Genomic DNA, 18,690 nt, shown 5'->3' with positions numbered 1-18,690 from the left:
GGTCGAGTTTCTGTGTACCCAGAAGATTTGGGTAGTTACTAGTGGCTCAAACACAAACTGGAAAGGGACCACAAGCTTGCAGACACTTCTGGCTCAGAGCAGTAGTACTGTCTCAATGGAGATATGGGCCAGGGTCATGTTAAGAGTGTTGATTACTTTTCTTTGTATATGCTGAACTGCAGAGAATTTCTGGAGAGCAAACTACTTGAGAGGAAGAGAGTAATTTAGTCATCTCCATGGCTGCTAGGTATTGGCCAATTTAACTGTGTTTGGGACATTAACATACATTAAAATTACTCAGGCTTTCTGTATATTTCAAGTTGATTTATCAGATAACTCACTACTGTGGTATTTCCAAAGTATTCACTATGATAAACAAGTGACATATTCTCTACCTTTAAAGATTATGATCTTACCTGGGAAATAATTAGTATATACTTGAAACAATTGTGAGACAGATCAAGAAGTAGAGAGGGAATGCTATCAAGAGAAGTTGAGAAGGTAGGATGTGACTTTTTCCTTGTTTGTGGAATATTTTGAAGAATTGGTCAGTGTGGTCCTGAGATTAAGTAGAAGTTAGCTGTTCTTGGAATATGCACTTCTATCAGTTATCCACCATGAGTTAATCCTCATCTCTTATGTCCATGAGTTGTCAAAGTGAGGATATATTCTGCCTTTTTGCTCTGTCTCTCCTCAGCGCTTTTCTTCATTCATTATGAAAGTAGAAGGAACCCTACTGTACATGTTGCTTCTCATTCTAATACCGGTTCTGTTTTTATTTTTGGCCACTTAAACAGCCCCATTCTTTTTTTTTTTAAACCCTTACCTTCTATCTTAGAATCGATACTGAGTATTGGTTCCAAGGCAGAAGAGTGGTAAGGGCTAGGCAGTGGGAGTTAAGTGACTTGTCCAGGGTCACACAGCTGGGAAGTGTCTGAGGCCAGATTTGAACCTAGGATCTCCGTCTCTTGGCCTGATTCAATCCACTGAGCTATCCAGCTGTCCCTTAGCCCCATTCTTAAATGTCAGAGGGCATAATACTATTCTCTTGTTTGACTTTAAAAGAATCCTGGACTAGAGCTTGCAAAGGTTTACTAGTCAGTAATGATCATTCCTTTACTCTTTTATGCATTCGAGATACAAAATCTATGACTTGAGCAGGGGCCATTTGGGTGAAGGGAAACCTGGTTTACCTTTCCAGACCAACTATGATCCTATGATCCCTGACCAGCATTGCATTTTAACAAAGGATTTTTTAAAACCACGCAATAAAGAATTATTAACCAAGTCTAACATTGTATACAGAGTTGCACACCCATAATTCCCTCCCTTTCCCATAGAGAGGGTGATCTATTCTCAAATTATCTTTCTTTTTTAACCCCTTATCTTCCATCTTAGAATCAATACTATGTAAGGGTTAGGCAATGGGGGTTAAGTGACTTGCCCAGGGCCACATAGCTAAGAAGTATCTGAATCCAGATTTGAACCTAGGACCTCCTATCTCTAGGCCTGGCTCTCATTCCACTGAGCTATCCAGCTGACCCCTCAAATCTTTCTAGCAAAGTTTGGTTTGTTTTACTTTCTAGAGCCCACTTGAGGGAGTTTAGGTCCTGGTTTTGCCTCTTAGCTAACTGTGATCCCCATGAGCAAATTGTTAAAGTCTTTTGGTTTCACTTTCCCTATCTGTAAATAAGCCACATTGACTGAGCCTCTTGAGATTCTTTTGAGTCTAAATGTGATTGAGTACTTAGTTATGTGTGAGCCCCTACACATAGGTGCTAAAGAAACAAATGATTAAGATGCTTTGTTGTCATCAAATAGATTGATGAAGATAAGGATAGAAATAACTTGAATAAGTGATCAGTCATAAGAGTTGGCTCAACAGGAATTTAAAGAGTTTGTTGGCTAAGGGGTACCACTAATGGGCTTCATGGAAGAGGTGGAATTTGAACTGCATTATTTTATAGTTATGTAAAATTCAAATATCCAAACTCATTTGGGGTAGACTACCTGTCAGAGATAGTAATCTCAGTCCTTTGGTCTTAAAATGACCTTTTGAGAGATGGTTTGGTATATAATATGGGAAAGTTTCATTAGAGGAGTGATATAAGTCTTGAAGGATTTTTGGACCAAATATATTTTCTCTGAAGGGCAAAAAAGTAGGATCAGTTTTATTGGTGCATAGATTTTCTTAGAGAAATAATGTAAGCAGGTAGCACAAATATCTTCCCCATTTTACTGATGAGGAAAACAGACTAACGATTTGTCTGTGGTTGGTCATAAGTATTGGAAGTAAGGTTACAGTTGAAATGTCTTGAAGTCAGATGCTCTTGCTACTATGATCACAGTTACCTGTGGATGGAAATTAGGGGGCAATCTAGATATGGGAAACAATCTTAAGCAAAAAGCATCAAAGAATTCAACCCCATAGTGTGTTCTAAGAACTAGGCATAGTATAATTTGTATAAAGAACAGTGGCATTGTAAGTAGGTTAGGTCTAGGGGATGACAGGAGGGCTATGAATGTCCAGAGTGGAGTTGAGATCCCACCTCAGACAATAGCTATTGAAGGTTTGAACAGGACACACAAAAAAAAGATGAAGATAAGGCTGGAGAAGATAGAGAGGGAAGGGAGGTGTAAGGGAATGATTGATCATTGTCTCCAAATATTATAATGTTTGATATAGAGGAGGCTTAACTGGTCTAGGGTATAAGTTATAAAAGGAGATAAAAGAATGCATTTTTAAGAAAACTATCCTTAAATGAATTAAGTTTTGAGTAGAAACTGTATCATTCATGTCTCTATAGTAAGATATACAAGTGTTTTTATATAATCTAATTAGTATTAGTTCATTTATAGATAAGTAAACTTGGACTTAGGTTACCATAGGCATATGTTCACCCATGGGAACAGATATCAAGTGACTGGTGCAGGATTTAAATCTAGGTCACTTGTTCTAGGTCCAAGGTCTTAGCCATTTGTATCTTAACAGTCTTTTGAGATGCTGCAGAGTACTTATGAGGTGCCAGGAGATTGGAGTAGATGATTATTTTGTATCTTCCTGCTCTGATTTCGCAATTCTACGTTTCCATGTATGTTAGTGAGGCCATTGGACAGACTGGTACAAAAAGAAATAGGCTTACAGTTAGAGTGGAGGGAGCCCCTGTAATGGCATGAAATGCCACAAGACCTCATGACCAGAGGTTGATTAGAAACTAGACTTTCAGGATGTGGTAATCACATAATACCTACTATGTATAGCTCACAGGACAGAATAGTGTCTTGGTTTTTGTCTTAAGTAGAACCAAGGAACACATTGAATCCTTAAATTACATGTTAAGTTGTAGTAACCTCTTCAGTGTTCCAAAATAAGTATCACATACTTCATTGATCATCTTATAAGTCAGCATGATGCTCATTTCAAATGAACCGGATGTAGTCACAGCAACAATTATGAATCCATGTCATCAGCTAGGTCACAGGAAACAAATCAGCTCAGCTGTTCCTTTCCAGTAGCTCTCCAAGAGAATTGGCCAGTTTGGATTTGGGTGCTGTGAACACACTTCCCTGATTCAGGCCTGGAGAGCAGCAGGGAGGATAAGAATGGTTAAGTGGCATCAGTAAAGGCTTTAGAAAAATCCAGTGGTTGGGTGAGTGCTTTGTGGTTCAAGGGAATGGTCCACATTCTTTTGAACAAGCTGATGCTGCTTCAAACTCCTTGTCTCTGATAATGGCAAATAAGTATTAGGTTTATAGTCCTGGGCCAAAGGCCATCCTTATTTTAGGAAAAAACATTCAGCTCTGAGCAATTACATCCTTTGAATACTGCCCCGTGGAGACTCCTCCCACCTGAATTTGCCCTTCCTCACCTGGGCCAGGTCTAACCCGCAGACCTCTTGATTTGGGGGAAGATGGACCGGATGCCATCTTTGAGGCCTGAAGTCATTCCAGGTGGCATCATCAGCTCCTTCTGCTAGAGCCCTCCGCATGTGCATTCGGGCATAGATATACCAACCACAAAAGAGGAGGAATAGCAATAAAACAAATAATAAAAAATAAAGAGTGATTGGGCCGGTTTTATGTTGCAAAGTCGGGTGACCCATGATGAAAGAAGAAATTGAGATGGTTCTATACGGGGAAGGGAATCGCGGCGTAAGCTATGATCAGACAAGCATTGCCACTCAGGCGCGCATACACGCCTGAGGCTCCCCGTCCCTCCACACCGGGAGTCTTCCTTTTATGCTTGTGGCGCCTAGGCCCCGCAGCCAATCAGCGAGTGCGGCCTTTCTTTCGCCCCGATACGACGCGGAATCCTCATCCGGGACTCCGCCCACTTACCAGGCGAGAGGGGCGCATGCGCAGCACGCTTCCGTGGGCGTTCGGAATGGCTGTTTTCCACTTCTCAGCTTATGGTTACGGCGACGACGATGACGGCAGGTTGGGGGTGGGTGCGGCGGGAAAGCTTCAGCGGCGCGAGCCGGCGCCGTTACCGGCAGGGGGGGGCGAGTGGGCGTTCGAGGTCTCGGATGTAGGAGCCTCCCTGTGTCTCCGCCCCCACAGTTTTAGCCTTGGCCTCGGAGCAGGGGCGGGCCCCTGGCTCCCTCCCGCCTGCCGGGGCTCAGCCGCAGCCCGGGGCCAAGTTGAAGGGCGGCAAGTCGAAAGAGCCCAAGTTAGGGGAGGTGTGTGGGGGCAGCCAGTATGGAATGGACACTGTGGTTCTGGCTCGGGGGAGCTGGTGAGTTGGAGGAGGACTATCAGGGGACTTGAATCCCGCCTGCCCTTGAGGTCCTCCTTGGGGTTTGCTAGAGAGGTGGGGGAGGCAGTGAGTGCCTGTGAGGGAAGGGGGGAGGCAGAGCACCATGCTATGCTGTAGACTTGAGTGCAAGACCTACCTATGTATGGGTACTTAACTGGCAGGGAAACCATGCTCAGATTGCTCTCGTGGCCCAAGGCCTCTAAATGAAGTTGGATAAATGAAGTCTGAGGTTCCACTGACAATCTGTGATTCCATGAGAGACAAATCCCAGTAGGGAGCATGGGGGAAGAGTGCTATCTTTCAAAGGTATGCTTTGTGGCTTTACACCCTTATGTCAGATGTTTTAAAAGCACATTTGGGAAGGTCTAGGGGGCCTCCTGGCATTGAATCACTGCTTTACACATGGTAAGTTTCCTTTCCTAATCCAGCTACCTTCCACATTTCCATGGACCCTTCTCCAGTGCTGGTCTCCCCAGGGTCAGATGTGCTTCTTCAGTGCATTTTCCCAGTAGTGGGTGAGGACACACCAATTCCCACCGTTGCCTGGCACCATGGCCAGCAGCTCCTAGCAGAATATGATGGAATCTTGGTGACCCAGCGCCCAGGCACAGAGCTACCAGAAAGTGCTGAGGGTCTTCGGAAGGGCAATGCTTCCCTTCTTCTCCATCGTGTGGCTATGGCAGATCTAGGCTCTTACTACTGTACTGTGACAATTGGGGAACAACAGGCAGAAGCTGAAGTCCTTCTGGAGATTTCAGGTAAGGGTGCCACAGCCATATAGAGGTATTGTGGTTCAATTGTGAGTATGGGATTGGAGTTAGGAGACCTGACTTTGGATACTGGATCTTAGCCTCTTAGTAACTACATGACCTTAAGCCACAATTTTCTTATGTTATAATGTATAAAGTGCTGGACCTAGACAAGAAGACTTAGGTTCAAATTCTCTATTACTGGGCAAATCACATAACTTCTTTAAGTCTCTACTTCCTTATGTGTCAAATGAGAGAGTTGGCCTCTAAGGTCCTTTCCAGTTCTAAGTCCATGATATATGATCCCTTCTATCTAGGTAGCTGCTGGTAACCCTAGGAATAACAAAGTATAACCCAATAGCAGTTGATTCTTTTGAGAGTTGTTACACATATTCCATTTCTGAGGCTACAGTGAAGGCCTGCCTTCTTTACTTATTTCTGTGGTATTGGTATAGTATAGGGGAAAGAACACTTAAAGGAGTTAGAAGGCCTAGATTCTAGTCTCAGTGTTGCCATCACTAGTGCTGTGACTGAAACAAGTAAAAAATTATTTGAATCCACAGTTCTCTCTTAAAAAAAAATACACACACACATATATATGAACAATGCCTGCTGTAACTACCTTACAGAATTGTAAGGATGAAGTGAGATAATATATGTGAAACTGTTTTGTAAGCTATGAAGCTCTAGGTACATGTATATGTATCATTCATATACAATAGGTGGTCAAATATATGTTTTTCTGTCAACTTTTGAACCCAAAGACATTTTGCCAGGTGATATCTTACCTGAAATTAGACACTGGCAGCTTTCTCTAACTTTCACCCTTGTTCAAAATGAATTTCAGTCCCTTCTATTCTCCAAAGCATTTGATTTTTGGAACCTTGGATCCTGCATATCAAAAGGTATTAACACAGTCATTACAAGGGAGACCTGATTTGTTCAAAATATCCTTTCCATTTAGGGACTATTCAGTAATGTGGGAAACTTCCCAAAGTTTGGTCTTTTAATTTTGCTATTTATATCACCCCAACTCACAAAAAATCGATTGGTATTACAAAGCCAGTGGTTTACAACATATAAGCTTACCATATACTTTTTCTGCTCCTGAGCTGCCAAGCACTTCTGGGGAAAAAAACCAAAAACACATGAAGCCAAATTCATTTCATCCTTTATAAATTGTTGTTTCTTAACAATCAACTGGGACCCTTCTACTTCTCTTTGGCAACCTTTTCATCTCTTATCATAGTACCTATTATCAAGTTATCTTTAGTATCTGTTCCAATTCTCTTTTATCAGGCTTCCAATTTCAGCCTTTTCAGCAGACTTCATCTTTTTTTTTTTACAGACATTTTTAAAAATGGGAATTCTTACTGCTCTACTTCCAATGTTCCTCTGAACTTCTGTTTTCACCCATACTTCCCTCCTTTTGTAGAGGAAGAAGTATTTTTCAGTTCTATAAGAGGTATTATATAGCTCTATATTAAATATCCATTATAAGAAAATGCTGTGATAGGATCTGGGATTAAAAGCCATATAAGGAAACAGTCTTTACAAGTAGGGTGGGTGGGAGTATAATATATTGATATTTACACAGATAGGCATAATAGAAAGTATGTAACTGGAGGACAGAGGAGAAAGCTAGACTAAGTGGAATTGAAACTTGAGGGGATGAAACAGGTTTTTTAAAATTAAAAAAAAAAGCATCTGAGCTGTTCCTTAAAGGAAGATAAGGATTGTAAAAAAACTGTAATGAACATTCATTCCATTCAGCTTGGACAGTAAGTGCAGTAAGTCAAAGCCAAAATGTTGGAGGAGCTTTAAGGCCAGGTAGAGTAGTTTGTGTTTTATCTTAGAAGCAATAGGGAAACTGCTGTGCCTTGGGGAAAATTGTTTTTGCAGTGCGAAGAATGGCTTTAAGGAGAGACTGGAAGTTGAGGGACTAGTAAGCTTTATTACAGTAGTTTAAGGGAGAGAGGATGAGGAATTGTCCTCATGCAGTGTCAAGGCAAATTGTGAAAATTTATCAATCAGTAAATGTTAAGATCTGCTATGTGCCAGGCACTGCCAAGCTGGGCATACAAAAAAGGCAAAAGAGTGTCCCTACATTCAAAGAGCTTATAGTCTAATAGGGGAGATAACATGCAAATAAATGTATACAAAAGCAAACTGTATACAGGATAACTAGGAAATGTTTAATAAAAGGAAGGAACTGCAATTAGGAATTATGGAAGGCTTCCTGTAGAAGATGAGATTTTAGTTGGGACTTGAAGGAAGCTGGAAAAGTCAGTAGGTAGAAGGGAGGAATGAGAGCATTCTAGGCATGGGGGACAGCTAGATAAAATGCAAAGAGATGGAGTGTCTTGTTGTCGGAACAGCTAGGAGGCCAGTGTCCCTAGGTCAAGGAATACATGTCAGGGAATAAGGAGTAAGAAGACTAGAAAGGCATTGGAAAAGGAGAGGGCACTAGTTTATGAAGGAGTTTGAATGCCAAACAGCATTTTGTATTTGATCCTGACAGCAGTAGGGAACCACTGGAGTTATTGAGTATGAGGTTGAGAAAATACCAGTTTTGGGAAAATGATTTGAGTAGTGGAATGCAGGATAGAGTGAGAGAGACATGAGGCAAGCAGACCCACCAGCAAGCTCTTGAAATAGTCCAGATTTGGGGTTGATGAAGGCCTGAACTAGAGTGGTGGCAATGTCAGAGAAGAGGTGTATTTGAGAGATGTTGTAAAGATAAAACTGATAGGTCTTACCAATAGCTTAGATGTGGGGAGTAAGAGATCATGAAAAATCCAGGATGATTCCTAGGTTATGAGCCTTAAGGATTGGGAGGATAGTGTTGCCCTCTACAATAATAGGTAAGGTAAAGTGGCTGGGGGGAAGGGACAGGAGCAAGTTAAAGGGAAAGATAATGAGCTCCACTTTGGATGTAGTGAGTTTAAAGATGTCTACTGAATATCTAGTTAAAGATATATAAAATACAGTTGGAGATTTGATATTGAAGGTCTGCAGAGAGATTAGGATAGGTTTAGGAATCATTGGCATAGGAGTAGCACTGTGGGATAGAGTACCATGCCTGGATTTGGGAGGTGCTGGGTTCAAATGTGACCTCAAATACTTTTCTAGCTATGTGGCCCCTGAGAAAGTCACTTAACCACAATTGCCTGCCCCTTACTGTTCTTCTGCTTTAGAGCCAAATAGATTTTAGAATAGGTTCTAAAACAAGATAAAGGTTGGGAAAAAAAAGAAACAACATAGTTGGCAATTAAATCTGTGGGAGCTGATGAGATCACCAAGTGAAGTAATAAAGAAGAGAAGATAGGAAAGATGGGGAGAAAGAGGCAGTAGGCTCTGGTGACTAATTGGTAGGGAGGATGAGTGAGGGGACAGAGTCAAAGATACTCCAAAGATTTTAAATGTAGGTCACTTGAGAAGATTTTGCTTTCTGGGGCAGCTAGGTGACTCAGTAGATAGAGTGCCAGGCCTAGAGATAGGAGGTCCTGGGTTCAAATCTGGTATCAGATACTTCCTAGTTGTGTGACCTGGGGCAAGTCACTTAACTCCAATTGCCTAGCCCTTAGTGCTCTTCTGCCTTAGAATAGATGCTTAGTATCCATTCTAAGAGAGAAAGTAAAGGTTTAAAAAAAAAAAAGATATTATCAATAGGAATGAGGGTGTGAGGGTATTTGGAGAAGGGATAGATCTAGGGATCATAATGATGATGAAGAGGTCTGCTTTGGAAATACTGAGTTTGAGGTGCTGATGGGACATACAGGTGAAGAGAGGAGTTTGTCTAGAATTAATGAAAGATTTGGGAATTATTTGTAGTGAATTAATAATTGGATTAATTGAAGCAGATGCTATCACCAAGGGACAGTATAGAAAAAGAGAACTTGGGACAGAGTCTCAAGGGATTATGGTGATTTTGGAGTAGGATTTATTTGGTGAACCAACAAAAGACAGTCACACAGATAGAAGAACCAGGAGAAAAGTGTCATTCAGAAATCAAGAAAAAGGAGAGCATTCAAGATGAGGAACTGGCCAGCAGTGTCAAAAGTTGCAAAAAGGTCAAAGATGAGGAATGACAAGTTGCTATATCATTTAACAAGAGGTCTCTAGTTGATTACAATATTGTAAATTGAAGCAACAACCAAAAAACCTTCATGAACATAACTGTAGTGACTAAGAAACTTGGCCCTGAAGAATTAAAAAATGTACTTGTTCTTTGCAGAGGAGGGAGACATTGGCTGTGGAATATTGCATATATTTTCACATTTGGTTAATCATTGATATTTTAGTTTTTACTGACCTGATTTTCTTTCTTTGTTGCATGGGACAGACCCTTGGTAGAGAAAAATATATTTTATCAATTAATGTGATGTAAAAACAATAGCTGTCAATTAATAAAAAGTCTTAAAAGGAGAAATCTTTAATGAAATTTGAATATAATGATGGTGTCCAGTCAGATCAGTAGGCTTGAGGAGTGAGCCAAATCAGGTTAGAATTAGGTAGTAATGGAGGAGGAGACAAAAAAAAATGGGTTTTTGCCTCAGCAAACCAGAGGTTGGGAAGCAAGAGGTAAGATGGTGAGGGCATTCTGAGAGAAGAAGTTGGATTTGGGAATAAAGAAAGGGATAGAGAAACTAGTGGTCTTTGTGGAGATGAAAGCAGGCTTAGTAGAAGAAAAAGATGTGGAAAGACACTGTATTTTGATTCTGAGAAATTCAAGATTATGAAAAAAAGAGATATCTATGATATTGAAGTCTTTATATAGTATGACCATGTCTTGGATAGCTGAGAAAGAGAAAATATAGAAGATGTGGGGAGTTGAAGAGGTGGATGACCTTGGAGGTTATTGTAAAGGACTGTTGATATTAAGTATTGAAGTCACCAAAGATGAGACAGCCAGATGATAGTGCAGAGAGAGAAAATAGTGAGTCAAGTACTGAAATTCAATGAGAAAGAAGTTAGGATGCCTGGATCAGTAGATGGCAGCAACAAGGATTTGGATAGAGTGCTCTAGTTGGTTAGAGTTAACCCCAGAGGAAGCTAGATTGTTGAGTTATGGTGGCAGAGAGAGAGTCTGGAAGCGTTATTAGGGAGCAAGGAATATATCAGTTGGATGTCAGAGAGCATAAAATAAATAATAGGCAATATAGGAGAGTGTGTCTTCAGTTGAAAACTATAAAACTTGGTTAGGTATAGGTGGACAGTATATTGGATGAAGGAGAGTTTTCTCAGGATAGTAGGGTGGCTCTTTCCCTTTTGGAGAAGAAAGTAGAATATAGGTATAGAAGGAAACATTTTTCAGGCATAGCTAATTCATGTGCTTGTTTGGGGAAGGGGAAAATTTGAAGAGATGGATTTAAAATCATTAATAACTGACAGTGACATTTTAAAATCATCAATAAAATATAAAAGTGAGGAGTGGGGAAAATAGGGGTTCTGGAGAGATTGATGGTGGAACTGGAAGTCAAAAAGGAAGTGGAAAATGAAGAAGTTTTTTTCCTGAGCAAATCACAAAGATTAGGAAGCAAGACAAAGGAATTTGCTAGTGGTGGTCAGGGGAAATGAGAAAGTATGGAGAAACTTGTGGGTTGAATCAGTCTTAAGATTTTAATTAAAATTTTGATGTGAAGATACTTATGCTTAATGATGTAGAACTTGAGTTACTTGCACTGCACTGGATAGCTTTAGGGAATGGTGGGAGTGGAGGTCTTTTGGTGAAGAGCTCTATTTCCAGGCAACAAACAGCAGAAGCAGCTCACCATGCCTGCCTGGGTTTGGTGAGAATAGCTTTCTAAATAGATTCAAACAGCTCTAATCTACTCATTGTAGTTCTCCTTTGCCAAACCTTTTCTTGACCCCCACATGACTGGAGTAGGGGGAAAGAAAAGGGGAAATAGTGATGGCAACCAGAAAAGTCATGAAATTCATCTCTTCTAGTGCTGTTGCTCTGCCACATACCATTTCTCCTTATCAACTTCCAATGATTCCCTCATGCCTGAAGAATAAATTTTTTTTTTACCAGATTTACATGTGGCATTCAAGCTGGTACTATCCTGTCATCCTAATCTCATCTGATATTACTTCCTTCCATTACTCTTTAGTAGCTCCCTCAGCACACCTCTTATGCTTTTCCATCTCTGTGCATTTCTTACCCTGTTCTTTTACCTGGTGTCTCTTCTCTCCTAAAACCCAAGTTGGTTGCCGTCTTCTCCAGGAAGCCTTTCCCAATCTCTTTGTCTATAACAACCTTCCCACTTTGACTCTTTCTGGTACTTTGTTTTGCATCTTTGTAACATAATTATCATGGAATGTTGCATATTAGCAATGGCCTGGTATACTGTAAGTGCTTAATAAATGTTTTATCTGTTATAATTATCTGTGCTTTGTTTTATACCCCTACCAAACTGTAACTTTGTGAAATCGATTACCATGTTCTATCTAGATATTGTATCTCCTATATCAATCAGTGTTTTATATACACTAGGTGTTTAATAAAACATACTTATGTCTCTTCTATGAAAGAAAGCAAAACCTCACATGTTAACCACCTGTTGCCTAGACTTTTTGCAAAACCTTTTTGCAGCCAAACTTCTGGAAGAAGTTGACTATGATGATTGTCTGCTTTCTACTGCTTATCCTTGGATTTCACCTTTTATAGCTTAACTGATATTGTTCTCAGAAGTGGCTAGTGGCCTCTTTTTCTTCAGATTTAATGTCTTTGTTTCAGTTTTCAATCTTTCCTAATCTTCCCTCCAGTATGTGACATTGTGGACTCATTCTTTCTGAATTTGTTTTTGTCTTTTTTTCCCCCGCCTTGACTTTAATGACATCATCCTTCACTGGTTCTCCTACTTTTCTGACTATTCTTCTTTTCCTTTCACTTATTTTTATTATTTCTTCTTCCCATTTAATAAAGGCATTTCCCAAGACGGTCCCAAATTCCTACTTCATCCAGTCTTACCATTGAACTGGCATATCAAAGTGGGTTGGAGTCTGTTCTTTCTTCACTTTCTCAGTTCCAGTGATCTATTGGATATCTCTACCTAGAGGTCTTGCTAGGACCTCAGGCTCAACCTAGCAAAAAACAGATGACTTATCTTACCAATAAAATCTGTTATTCCTGACTTCCCTGGACACTCACCCCCTACAATTAATTAGTTACTAGATCCTATGATTCTGTCTTAGAAATAGTTTTCCTGTCTGCCCCTCCAATCTGGTTTTCATTTTTTTTAAAATTGCTACTCTTTTACTTTAGACCCCTTGTCATTTCTCTTCTAGACACACTAAAGCCTCCTAACCCCTTTGTTCTCCCCTCAATCCATCCTTCATGCCACATCCATTGTGATCTGGCACTGATGTGGTGTCATTCTAGTTCACTGGTTCCCTTTGGCCTGCTTCACTAGGCAGCAGAATCTCAGTTCCTTAGACTAGTAATCAAGTCCTCAGGAACTTCAGTCTGTCTTTTTCCTCCAGCCTCAGGTCTCTCCTACATATCACTGCCAACATGTCCTGTAACTTTTTTGATTTTGCTTATTCCCTTTTCTTCATATTTTATTGAAAAACTACCTGTTCTTCAAAGCCCAGCTCAACATTTTATTTACAACATCTTTGTGTCTTTTCTGGCACCTAGCACAGAGGTTTGCCCCATAGTAGGTACTGCACTTATCAAAGAATGGAAAACATGAAGAAACCTTTCCCTTTTTGGGAAAACAAGATCACAAGGTTGTTTGGTGAGTAGGATCATAGAATTAGAAGGAATTTTGAAAGTTGTAGAGTCTTAAAATCTCATTTAACTAAGAAGGAAGTAGAAGTTTAGAGCAGCTAAGTGACATGTTGAAGGTACCACAGACAATAAAGTCAAGAACCAAGTCTGGATATTCGAACTCAGACCCTCTGATTCTCTAGATAGTGCTTTTTTCACAGTGCCATGCTGTAGTAGTGAGTACCCTCTGATTCAAATAATCATTGTTCTTAAGAGGTAGCAAGGGCCATAAAGGAGACAGGTGTGTTTGTAGACCTCTCTCCCTTGTCCCTTCTTTTCTCATGCTCTTAGCTGTCCTTTCAGTTCTTCTCATTTTATAAAATAAGAAGATCCTTTAGTAAGTTGTCCCTGATTAATTCAATCAAAGAAAGTTGGTATATAATAAAATGATATGTCTCATGATAAGGTTTTCAAAGCATATCCACAAATACTATCTTATTTGATGCCAACAATAATTCCATGAGGTGGTATCTTATTTGATGCCAACAATAATTCCATGAGGTGGAGTTGTCTTCCATTTGATGAGGAAATTGAGATTTGGTAAATAATTTATCCATGGTATCAGTGTCAGTAAGTGGTAAACCCAGGCATAAAACATGTTTATTCCTAGTCTAATGTTCCTTCTTCCACATTTTGATTTTTACTCCTAAAACTGTCAACTAGGAAGTTTGATGATCTTTTATGATGTCTGCTTTGGGGGTAAAGTTGGGGCTCTAGCAAATTCTGATTTTGCTCTTTTTTCTCTCACTCTTCTGTGTCTTTGGATTTCTGTTTCTCCTTTTACCCTTCTGTTTATTTTACCTCTTGGATCTGTTTTTTTTCCCCTCTTCTGTGGCCCTTTCTATCCCATCTTTACCTTTCTCCTTCAGGTTCTCACCTGCAGATCTACACAGAGCCTTCCTCTTTGGTGACTATGGGCTCTTCAGCAGTGCTCAAATGTCGATTCAGCTTATGGGATATGATTGGATTTAGTTCATTCACTATACTTTGGTATGCCTTAAGTGGACAAATTGTAGCCCCATTTCCAACAGAGGAGGATGATGTGGGTAAAGGGTCTGGGGGCTAACAACCTTAGGCTTTTTTTCTGAGGCAGAGTTACTATTGGGCAATGCCTCCCTGACAATACTCAGAACTCAGCCTAAAGATTCAGGACTCTACAACTGCAGTGTGGGATATGAAGGTGAGGAACAGCACAGTGAGAGCCTCTTCAATGTCATTGGTGAGGAAGGATAATCCCCTTACTCTAAACCCCCTGCTTTCACTTTTGTTTAATCTTTGTTATTTCTGAATTTTAGCCATGTAATTCTATTTCTTCCACCAACCTTGGGCTAGTATCTTGGTGAAAATGACATCTTTTGACCTCTGGTTCCCTGAAGTTCCCTGGGATAGGCAATCCTCATCTTTGTGTGTTGATAGTTGTATTGTCCAATAGATACTGCCCATATGTCTGCCCCCCTAATATGTGCAAATCTTAATACATTATGTGGCAAGATAGCTAGGTAGCACACAGGATAGAGCACCAGGCCTGGAGTCAGGAGGACCTGATTTTAAATCTGGCCCCAGAAACTTCCTTTGTTATGTGACTTTAGGCAAGTCACTTACCCCCCCATTGGCTAGCCCTTATCACTTTTCTACCTTGGAACCAAATACATGGTATTGATTCTAAGATGGAAGGTAAGAGTTTTTAAAAATTATTAAGACAGAAAATGTTTTGAAAAAAATTCATGGTGGCCCTTATTTTTCAATGAAAGACCTTTTTATGATTTCATGCAGTTTATTGTCTACAGTTTTTGAGATTCTAGGTCTCAGCCCATGTCAATTTAAGTATTAATATTAGCTTTTCTCCTTTTCTCCTTACATGACTCTAGCTGCCCCCCACATCTCCTTGCTTCCAGTCCAAGACTTTCTAGGAGAGAAGACTACCCTGCTGTGCCAGATCAAAGGTTTCTACCCTGCAGGGGGACTTCAGGCCTGGTGGCTACGCAATGGGGAAAAGGTACCAGAGGCCACCCCTGTAGGGTCCCCAAGACTAAATCCTGATGGTACATTTGATTTGGAGCTGATCTTAAATTTGACCTTGAAGTCTGATGACCTAGCAGACAATTTTACCTGTCATGTTACTCACCCTGCTCTGGAACATCCCCTACAAGAGAAATTAGAGATGGAGGTCAAAAAAGGTGAGGAAGTTACAGGAACTATGTGAGGCAAGAGGGCAGAAGTCATTATTGGGAGAATACATGAGAAGCAACTTAGGGAGGCCATCTGGTGTGATAGAAAAGCATTGGAGTTAAAGAGTTACTCTCTGGCTTCAAGAAGTCCAGCATAGATGAACATAACTCCTTTGAGCAGCAATTTCTTAACTGTAAAATGAGTAGTTTGGTCTAATTGATCTCTCAGGTCCCTTCCAATTCTTAAATCCTATGATCTGATGACACTATAAGATGAGAATTCCAAAGTTTTTAGGAGGGATGTTTGATTAAGTATAGGGACAAAAGAAAGGGTATCTAGAAGGTCACTAGAAGGGAAAAGGAACATTACTAAGAGAGTAAAAGGCTAAAGGCCAGGTACAACTGAAACAAGGTTTGGGAATAGCAAGAAGTGAATGAACTTGTGGGAAAATAAGACTGTAGAAGGGTAAATGGAAAGGGTGGAACCTAAATCCTTTGGCTGTTGGGGAAATGAAGTTTCTGAAAGGGAGAGGATTACTGGCAAATCACTGTATAAAGAGAATGATAAGAGAATGGGAGTGGGTGGGGGAAGAGTCTAGAAGTGAAGGAAATATATTTTCTAAAATGAAGGAGAGCTAGGCTTGTGGGTGGGTATGAGACATATCTTTCAGGGATTTTTAGGTATCTGTGGGAAAAATTAAAGGAAGATGGGGTTTATATGGAGGAAGCAACAAGTAAAGAAACTGACTTCTTTTTCTCCCTTTCTTCTTCCATCATTTAGAAAAGTGGTGGAAAGATGTTCAGAGCAACAATAGGCCATCAGTTAGCAGCATCCTGATCATCATCTTGGGTATTACTGTTCTAGTTTTTGCCATCATCTACCAATTCAGGAGGAACAGAGGTGACTGGGGAGCAAGGAAGATGGGGAATCAAGACAAGAAGGATAAGAGAAGGGAGATGGGAGGAATGAAACAGGGAGGAATGAGTATCTTGGAAAGGATGGGAATGGGAGAAGTTGGGGGTGGGGAGGGAAAAGGGAATCCAGAAGGTCTGGAATTTTTGGAAGTTATAAGAGGAAAATAGGGGGGGAAATTTGCAGAGAGAAATTTCCCTATTTAAGCAGCCTTATGTATTACCCAGGCCAGGAAGAACAGGAGGAGGGAGAGGTTCGGACAGCAGCAGATGGAAAGGAAAGGGAGCAACCTCAAGAGAAATCTGACTTCCAGTCCTCTGGAAGAAACTGGGAGGCGGAGAAATTGTTACCAAAGGACCATACTGAGTCTGAGGAAGAGATCCTTCAGGGAGAAATAAAAGTTGGATTTCTACAGGGCTATAGAAAGACTGAGGGGGTGATGGAAATGAGGTATGGGAGAACTGAGAGAGAAATCATTGTAGACTGTAGAGAGACTGAGGATAAGATCCTCATATTGAAGGGTGATAGGGAGGGCCAGGTCCTTTTGGAAACGGGTGAAAGTAAGGGACAGAATCTAAGATGTGGAGAGAGTGAGGGAAGGGTGCTAAAGGAAGTTGAAGTGGATACTGAGGGACAGTTTCAGGAAGCAGATGGATTAAGAACTGAAGGACAGATCCTGAAAGGGAATAGACAGACAGAGGATTACAAGAGAGATAAAGAGGCTACTGAAGGACAGGTCCAAGGAGGGGAAGCTGAAGAACAGACCCAAGGAAGAGATGCTGAAAAACAGACCCAGGGAGAAGATTCTGAAAAAGAGGTCCAGGGAAGGGATGCTGAAGGACAGGCCCAAGGAGAGGAGGCTGAAGGAGAGGCCCAGGGTGGGGAGGCTGAAGAACAGACCCAGGGAGAGGAGGCTGAAGGAGAGGCCCAGGGAGGAGAGGTTGAAGGACAGGCCCAGGGAAAGGAGGCTGAAGGAGAGGCCCAGGGAGGGGAGGCTGAAGGACAGGCCCAGGGAGGGGAGGCTGAAGGAGAGGCCCAGGGAGGGGAGGCTGAAGGACAGGCCCAGGGAGGGGAGGCTGAAGGACAGGCTGAGGGAAGTGATGCTGAAGGACAGGCCCAAGGAGAGGAGGCTGAAGGACAGGCCCAAGGAGAGGAGGCTGAAGGACAGGCCCAAGGAGGGGAGGCTGAAGGACAGGCCCAGGGAGGGGAGGCTGAAGGACAGGCCCAGGGAGGGGAGGCTGAAGGACAGGCCCAGGGAGGGGAGGCTGAAGGACAGGCCCAGGGAGGAGAGGCTGAAGGACAGGCCCAGGGAGAGGAGGCTGAAGGACAGGCCCAAGGAGAGGAAGCTGAAGGACAGGCCCAGGGAAGAGATGCTGAAGGAGAGGTCAGGGGAGGGGATGCTGAAGGACAGGTCCAAGGAGAGGAAGCTGAAGAACAGTTCCACAGAGGGAATGAAGAGATCACTGAAAGATATGTCTCTAAGGATATTGGAGCAAATGGAATGAGATCTGTAAGAGGGGAGGGAGAAACCATGGAGCAAATCCCAAGTGGATGTGAAGGAATAGAGGGATTGGCCTCAAGTGAAAAGGCTGATACTCAATCATTGAGGATCAATGAGGATCTTTCAGAACAATCTCCAGGGGCAGTTGGAGACAGAGGTTCTTCCCCCAAACGAAGACATGGCCCAGCCCCAGGGATAGATGGAGAGGTCCGGGGGAAAGAAAAGTAAGGTGGCAGAAGTAGGCCAGGGAAGAATATGAAACAACGTTCAGCCCCTGTGCCTCCCAACTTTGTGACCATAAGTTCCAGATAAATTGATCTGAATGGCCATCTTTCATCTCGAGGTTCTGGTGATGTTAACAGAGCAGCTTATTTGGGTATAGGGGTGGTGTGGGGGAGAAAGATATCAGTTCCGGTTTTAGAACAAGATAAGAAGAATGCCTGATAATGTGCTCTCATACTTAATATTTCCTGGAGGAGGAAAAGAAATGAAAGAACATGTTGCTTAGTATGTGAAGGATTCAACCAGTTTGGCTACAGGGCAAGAAACCCAGTGTGTTCTTTCAGAAAGGAGTGGAAGGCTGTGCAGAAAAAAGAAAGCTAGAATTGAAATTGTAAAGCCCTGGAGCATAGGATGAAGGGGAGGTATCATGGAGGAAAGTTAAAATGCTTTACATCTGATGACTTTAAGGAGCTGGAACAGCTTAATGTGTTTCTTTCCCAGGTTAAAGATTGAGGGATTTGGGGATGGAATGTAATTATTCAAGGATAACTTTAGGAAATATCCTCAATTCATGGTAATTCAATACTTAGTAATTAACACTTAA

The 18,690-nt window shown here is 41.5% G+C and overlaps 1 protein-coding gene and 1 long non-coding RNA gene across 7 annotated transcripts; one reads left to right on the top strand and one right to left on the bottom strand.

Moving 5' to 3' along the window:
* Positions 1-261: 261 nt before the first annotated feature.
* On the bottom strand, positions 262-12,827 carry LOC107649639 (uncharacterized). Of its 2 annotated transcripts, XR_008913535.1 has the most exons (5): positions 12,482-12,820; positions 6,595-6,630; positions 3,870-6,396; positions 3,384-3,578; positions 262-2,352 (listed from the first exon to the last, which is right to left on the bottom strand). It is a non-coding gene; the product is annotated as an uncharacterized LOC107649639 (long non-coding RNA). The 2 variants fall into 2 exon arrangements; XR_001623609.2 differs by lacking the exon at positions 262-2,352 and having other exon boundaries at positions 3,317-3,578; positions 12,482-12,827.
* Positions 4,352-18,690, top strand: LOC103100280 (uncharacterized). Of its 5 annotated transcripts, none has more exons than XM_056805532.1 (5): positions 4,352-4,437; positions 5,185-5,514; positions 15,151-15,459; positions 16,232-16,351; positions 16,591-18,690. In XM_056805532.1, exons 1-5 carry the CDS (start codon positions 4,410-4,412, stop codon positions 18,090-18,092), a joined length of 2,289 nt encoding a protein of 762 aa, XP_056661510.1. In that variant the 5' UTR covers positions 4,352-4,409; the 3' UTR covers positions 18,093-18,690. The 5 variants fall into 5 exon arrangements, with proteins under 5 accessions (XP_056661510.1, XP_056661509.1, XP_056661511.1 ...); XM_056805531.1 differs by lacking the exon at positions 4,352-4,437 and adding an exon at positions 4,597-4,735; XM_056805533.1 differs by lacking the exon at positions 4,352-4,437 and adding an exon at positions 4,597-4,735 and having other exon boundaries at positions 16,232-16,300; positions 16,591-18,193.

The sequence above is a fragment of the Monodelphis domestica genome, chromosome 7, assembly GCF_027887165.1.
Source record: "Monodelphis domestica isolate mMonDom1 chromosome 7, mMonDom1.pri, whole genome shotgun sequence".
NCBI classification, from domain to species: Eukaryota; Metazoa; Chordata; class Mammalia; order Didelphimorphia; family Didelphidae; genus Monodelphis; species Monodelphis domestica.
The sequence above is the reverse complement of the archived record's forward strand: the minus strand, read 5'-3'. Positions and strand labels throughout refer to the sequence as shown.

Excerpts from the sequence above, each read along its gene's own strand:
- LOC103100280 (XM_056805531.1), top strand. The coding sequence starts at position 4,699 with ATGGAATGGACACTGTGGTTCTGGCTCGGGGGAGCTG. Across the intron at positions 5,515-15,150 it reads AGTCCTTCTGGAGATTTCAG|CTGCCCCCCACATCTCCTTG; the intron begins GTAAGGGTGCCA and ends ACATGACTCTAG. Across the intron at positions 15,460-16,231 it reads AGAGATGGAGGTCAAAAAAG|AAAAGTGGTGGAAAGATGTT; the intron begins GTGAGGAAGTTA and ends TCCATCATTTAG.